The 6000-nt window shown below is 62.7% G+C and overlaps 1 protein-coding gene across 1 annotated transcript in view; it reads right to left on the bottom strand.

Annotated features, from left to right (window-relative positions):
• Nucleotides 1-992: 992 nt before the first annotated feature.
• Phf21b (PHD finger protein 21B) overlaps nt 993-6000 on the bottom strand; it is a 59532-nt gene continuing 54524 nt past the window's right edge. The window contains exons 10-13 of the mRNA XM_010634347.1: nt 4504-4662; nt 4124-4199; nt 3808-3911; nt 993-2915 (exon numbers count right to left, since the gene is read on the bottom strand). Of these exons, the coding sequence (XP_010632649.1) occupies nt 2697-2915; nt 3808-3911; nt 4124-4199; nt 4504-4662 (558 nt within the window). The 3' untranslated portion in view covers nt 993-2696. The remainder of the gene's footprint in view (nt 2916-3807; nt 3912-4123; nt 4200-4503; nt 4663-6000) is intronic.

Genomic DNA, 6000 nt, shown 5'->3' with positions numbered 1-6000 from the left:
CGAATGCGAGGCCGTGGTCAACCGTGGGCCACCCAGCTCGGCAACGGAGTTCGGCAGCGAGCGGAGTCCGGCGAACAGGCCTGGGTCCCAGGGCTGGGTGAGCAGGCGGAAGGGGAGGAGCCGGGCCAGGGGCCTAGGAGGAGGAGCTGCTGCAGGAGTGGGTGCCAACGTGTCACGTGGTCCTGAGCGCCCAGGGCTTGACCAGGATGCCCCGCAGTCAGGACTGATGTCCATTCGGGCAGTTTGGGGAGCAGAGAAGGGGCGGTTGGCAGGAGACAGAACAGGAGTGAACTGAGGACACAGCATGGCGGATCTTGGCTTATCCCCGAGGGGAAGCGTCCTCCTCCCGGCGGCCTGGACGGAGGCTGTGAAGTCCACTCAGGGTGGCAGCTGGGCGCCCTGCAGTCAGGGGTCGGAGGAGCAACGTGAGCTCCGGCCCCTAGAACCAGGCCCTGGGCTACGGTGTGGCAGGACATGGCCGGGGGGGTGCTGGGAAGGCTGTCCTGCCCCGTTCGGTCCTCCTGGGCCATGAGTCACCACAGCCTTTGACCCACTGGCCACAGCTGCTGGTCTAGAGAGGCCCTGACCCAGCGGCCCCTGCAGCAGCACCTGGCACTTGGACTTGGGGTGTGGGTGCTCTTTCAAAGGGTTTGGGAACAAGCCCCAGAGAGCCCCAGGGTGGTGGTGGGGGCACTGTGCACCCTGAGGCCAGGAACACAGAGCAGGTGGATGATGTCGCCAAGCCAAGAAGCAAAACAATCAAGGGGCCGTGCTGTGCTAGGGCTCCACGTGGCCATGGCCTGGGGTGTTCTGGGGCCCTGAGCTCTAACAGCTTTACTGGCCACCTCTGGGGAACACGGGGACCCGCGTGGAGGGGGCACTGCGAGCGGTCCCTTGCCTCCCTCCCTCCCTCTTGGGTGAGATGTGGGGAGGACCCCGATTTCTGGCCGCTCCCTGGGGCTCCCCCACCAAAGGCACAGACACCACAGGGCTTTAAAATCATCCATCAAGTTTAATGCATCGTACAGAAGGAAAACTACGTTGGCATATTTAAGACGAAACACTTTTTCTCTATCCTCACTATCCACTGGACTGTCCTCCTTGATCCCAAAAAACTAACAGTCTCAAGACACGTCGGCAGCTACCCCTCCCGGGTCCAACCTTCCATATCCTCCCTTGACAGTTTGAAAAGATCTGACCCAATCCATCCAAGAAGAAAATCAAACCAGCAGAAGAGGAACCTGGAGACGTTTACATCGCAAGACTCGCAGTAATGCATAACTGGCATCAAGAGTAACCAATATATAAGACGCAGGCCTCGCATGGCTCACTTTGTTCATCAATAAAAGAATATAAAAATCTTGTTCAACCCAGTGTTGAGTGTATTAAAATAGATCTGTATCGTACAGCACAGTTTCTCCCGGAGTCGTGGAAGTGACGAGGGACGGCACGGCAGGCATGTGCGTGCGTGCGTGCCTGAGGCTGGGCTGTGTGCACGCCCACACACGCCCACGCACGTCCTACACAATTCGGCACCGTGTGATATGCTGGGGGGAGCCCTGGGCTCCAGGACGCTCGGCCGGTTGTGCTGAGTCCCCTGGGAGGGGACAAGCTGGTAGGCTGATGGCCAGCGCCCGGGAAGCGGGAGCCCTGGGAGAGGCCACGGGACCCTCAGCTCTGCCCATCGGGACACAGTGAGAGGAGGGGACGCTCGGGTCCCTGAGGGCCGGGCTGCGCAGCAGCTGCGGCCCGTCCTTTCTCTCCCGCTCTGAATCCACTTCTGTAAAAACCCACTAGATCTCTCAGGCGGGCCAGTCCCCCACGGAGGGGTAGGTTTCTCCTTCACACCTTAGGGCGGAGACCACCGGATGCAGAGAAGGCAGCAGCGGCCCCCTTCCAATTAAATATCTCACAACTAAAAACGCCATACAAAAATGTAGAGTTATTTTTTGGCATCGTGTCTGTACTGGCAAGAAGAGAGGACTGGAATACTTATTGGCTCTTGGGAAGCAGAAGATAAAAGGCCCCCACTGTAGGCTGAAACGATCCAACCCCAAACGGAACCTGCCAAATGCCTGCTCTGCCGGGGAGCAGCTCCATTCCGCCCAGAAACCCTGCGAGAAAAACACATCAACGGGGAGCAGAGCGAGTCCAAGAGGCGGTGGCGGAGGGCCTCCTGGCTGCAAGTTCAGCAGCTGCTTCTCAACCTCGTAACACTGATGGCGGCGGGGGTCTGGGAAGGCGGGCGTGGGACCCTGGGGGCCGAGGGCGGGCACTGGGGGACTACCTACATTTGCTACCCTCCGCCCTGCCACGCCCCACCCAACTACCCTACTACTCAGCTAACTGCGCCGGGAGGGGCTGGGCTGCAGTATCCTGACCTCGCTCCTGAGGGTTTGGAGTGGGGCTGTGGAGAGCCGGAAGCCTGGGCAGGCCCCGGACAGCCAAGGACAGGGCCCCCGTGCCAGTCGCACTGCATCTGGCTTCCGGGTGTCCCCCGGACCGGGAAGGTGCAGGGTACCCTTCCCCTGGTCGCAGCTCTAGGGTGCTCACCGGGCCCCTTCTCCCTCCTCTCCTTGGTCTATCTGGTTTTTTGTCTGAAATTCACAGTTCATGAATTAAGGCCGACAGAACCCCGAGGTTACATCAGCAGGGTCCCAGTAACTTTCCGTGGGCGCAAAGACAGGTCCCTGGGGTCACTTGTGGTCCTGCGGGTGCTGGAGGGTGGAGCGCATGGCAGCAGCTGAGGGCTTGGTCCAGGGCCCGGCCAGCAGTGGGGCGGGGCTCGTGGTCGTCATGGCGACCTGGAGCATCTGCTGGCCCTGTATCAGTCTCAGGAGGGCCCGGAGGCGGTCCAGCGAGGACTGGGTGCCCCTCTGGCGGGCCAGCAGGCTGGTCTTTAGCTCCAGGCATTTCTGTCAAGGGGAGAGAGTTCGGAGAGGGACTCAGAATTCAGCCTGCTGGGTCCCAGGCAGCTCCTCTCCGCCCTTCTCCCAGAGCCTCCCACTTCCCCTGCCGAGGACAGAGAGGCAGACAGCAGCAAGACATGGAAGGAAACGGCCGGCGGGCCCACGGGGCATTTGCCTTCGCTACCAGAAGTGCACCTGCGCAGCAGCGAGGGGACGTCCCCTCACAGTGGGCCACATCCCCGAGGGCTGGCCAGCCAGCGCTCTGTGCTCTTCCAGCCCGCGTGTGTCACAGCGACAAGTAACACAGGGCGCCGAGGCCCAGAGTCAGAGGTCCAGCCGCTTGGGGTTGAATGCTGCTGGCAAACAGCGACCCCCTGAGGCTTTCTCTCAAACCACAGGATAATCAGTCTCTTCCTAAGGACTAGGGAGATACTGCAGTTAAGGAAGCTCTCCAGGGCCCAGCACGGTGGTTACCACAGCCACCACGAGCAGCTCCACCCCATCACCACCAGCACCAGCCATCAGTCACGGCCACCCTCCCTACAACCAGAGTCGGCGGCCCATCACCGCCAGCCCCACCGCAGGCCGTCTCCACACCGGGATCGTCATCAGCACTACCACCACCTTCACCAACTTGTCCATCACCTCCCCAGAGGACTCTGTGCACTTCAGAAGAAGCCCAAGGCCTTGCCAGGGTCACACAGCCGTGAAGGGCCAGAGCCAGGATGCCCCTAATGGCTTGATAAGTATCTGTCCAACGTGTCACAGAGCCGCGTCCTCCACCCACAGACTGGGGCCGCGCCGACAAGTCCGCCTTCTGCGGGACTCTGGGCGCAGACCGGGCCCCGATCTCTCCCCGCGGAGAGCCGAGGCGGTGCCCACGCGCGTCCGCACGAACCTTCACAGCCAAGGCCAGCTGCCGGTCTCGCTCTTCCAGCTGCTGGTGCTCGCTCTGCAGCTCACTGCCTCGCTGCAGCAACTTCTGCTTTTCCTCTTCTTTGACTAGGAGAGAGGGGCCCAGGCCCCGCTAAGAGGGCAGGTAAGCAGCGGCCAAGAGGACACAAGGGCAGCAGGGAGGCACCGGGCTGAGCCGGAACCTTCCTCCTCAGGGGACTGGAAACGCCGCCAGGCTCCGCCCAGCACTGGTCCCGGTCCGTCCTGCCCGGCCCACCCAGCCTCCCCAGGGCCGCGGTGCAGGGGAGGGGACGCCTCACCTGTCTTGTGGCTGACGTAGGAGTGCACAATGGCCAGCATGCCGGTCCAGGGCACACCCTCATCCTTCTTTAAGGCCTGGGGGCAGAGGGGACATGAGAGGGCAGACAGGCCCCGTGCCCCGTGGGGTGTGCCCGGCTGTGCAAGCCTAAGATTCAGCCCCCCAACTGTGCCAGGGGACGCGACCAAAGCTGCATCACAGCCGGTATTTTTCTGAGTCTCTGTCCCAAGTAGAGGCCAGGGATGTTGCTGAGCACCCCACCATTCATAGGACAAAGCCCCATGCAGAGGGTTAAGTCCACCTGAACCCCCAGCTCCTCCTGTCGGCCCCCCTCCGCCCTCCCTGCCCTGCCCACCGTAGGGGCCACCCAGGATGCCCAACCTTCTGCTGGCACTTGGGGCACAGCCACCCGCCCTTGGGCGCCGTCTTGAGGGGCGGGTGCAGGCAGCCGAGGTGGTAGGCCCCCGGGCAGGATCCGCAGCGCAGCAGGTTGGCACCCCGCCTGCAGGCTGCACAGAGCTCATCGTGCGCAAGCTCGCTCTGGAAGAGAAGAGGGGCTGGGGTTAGGGGTGGGGCAGGGAGGAGAGGTCCTGCAGGGTGACGTACAGCAGGCATGGTGACCCACAGGCCAGGACTCCAGGGAACCAAGCAGGTCATAATGACCGGGTGGATCCACACAGGGTGGCCCCAGTGTCCCGACCTGAGCTCCAGGTGTGAGGACGGGGATGGCCTTCCACTGTGGCCCAGGAGCCGTCCAGGCACAGGTCCGTTCCTAGGAGCTGTGGCTTGGCCCAAGCTGCCCAGGACCCTGAAGAGCTCATCAGTCTACCCTGGCCCAACACCTGTGAGCCACACACAGGTCGGTGCCCAAGCACTCAGATGAGGATGACCTCCACAGTCGCTGCAGGACTGAATGGGAGACAGGCGTGAAGTGCCCTGCCACTGTGCTGCCCTGTGGTGGGGACAGGGCACCGGCCGCCTTCCTGGGAGGCGCCACCTCCCAGCGGTTGTGCACCAAAGGCCTCTCTGATGGCGGCTTCACAACCGTGCACGACCGCTGACCTACAGATCTGATCCACTTTCTGACACCAGCAGGACCCTTCCCAGATAAGCTACGGGCCAACAGAGCCTCCGGCCCCAGAGGGCTCCCATCTGAGATGGCGGTGCCACAGGGCGCTGGGCACTGGAGACGTCCCCGGAGGAGGAGGGCACAGCACCTCACACAAGGCCCTCATTTCAGAGCCAGGGCCCAGGAGGGTAGGGCACTGGGGTCACAGAGTGAGCTAGCGCTGCAGCCCAGAGCAGCACCCAGGTCTCCTGCTCCAAAGCCAAAGCCCCCCAGGATGGCGGGGGTCCAGCTCAGGAGCCCTCTCCCGTCCTGTGCCACCTGGGCCAGGCACCAGGTATCCGTGAGCCAGTGGTCAGGCCTGCTGGTACAGGCAACACGGCCTGCCCGCATGGGCCGGAACCAACTGCCTCTCCTATTTAGTGGCTGAGCCATGCGGGACCCTGAAGACCCATCCTAAATGAGATCAGAAACTGAGTGACGGATAGGCTCAATACAGAGGACACACCTGGGCACCAGGCCCTGACCCGCCTCAGACAAGGGGAGCAGGGACAGGTGTGCACAGGTGGGTAGTCCAAGGGCTGATGGGGTGAGACCCTGGGGACCACCGTGCCCCGTGAGGTGAGCAAGAGACCCAAGGGGGCCAACTCTGCCCACGGTCATTCGGGGAGCCTGGCTGCTTCCAACAGGACCTTTGTGGCTCCTGGATCCCTGACCCCTTGGGACTGGGTAGGGAGGGCTGGCTCCCTGTGGTGATGCCTGGCTCTTCCGGGCAAGAGGGCAGCGGGCCAGTGACACGCAAAGCTCTAGGC

This window comes from Fukomys damarensis, unplaced genomic scaffold, assembly GCF_012274545.1.
Source record: "Fukomys damarensis isolate Sample0158 unplaced genomic scaffold, DMR_v1.0_HiC HiC_scaffold_19, whole genome shotgun sequence".
In the NCBI taxonomy this organism is placed as follows: domain Eukaryota; kingdom Metazoa; phylum Chordata; class Mammalia; order Rodentia; family Bathyergidae; genus Fukomys; species Fukomys damarensis.
The sequence above is the reverse complement of the archived record's forward strand: the minus strand, read 5'-3'. Positions and strand labels throughout refer to the sequence as shown.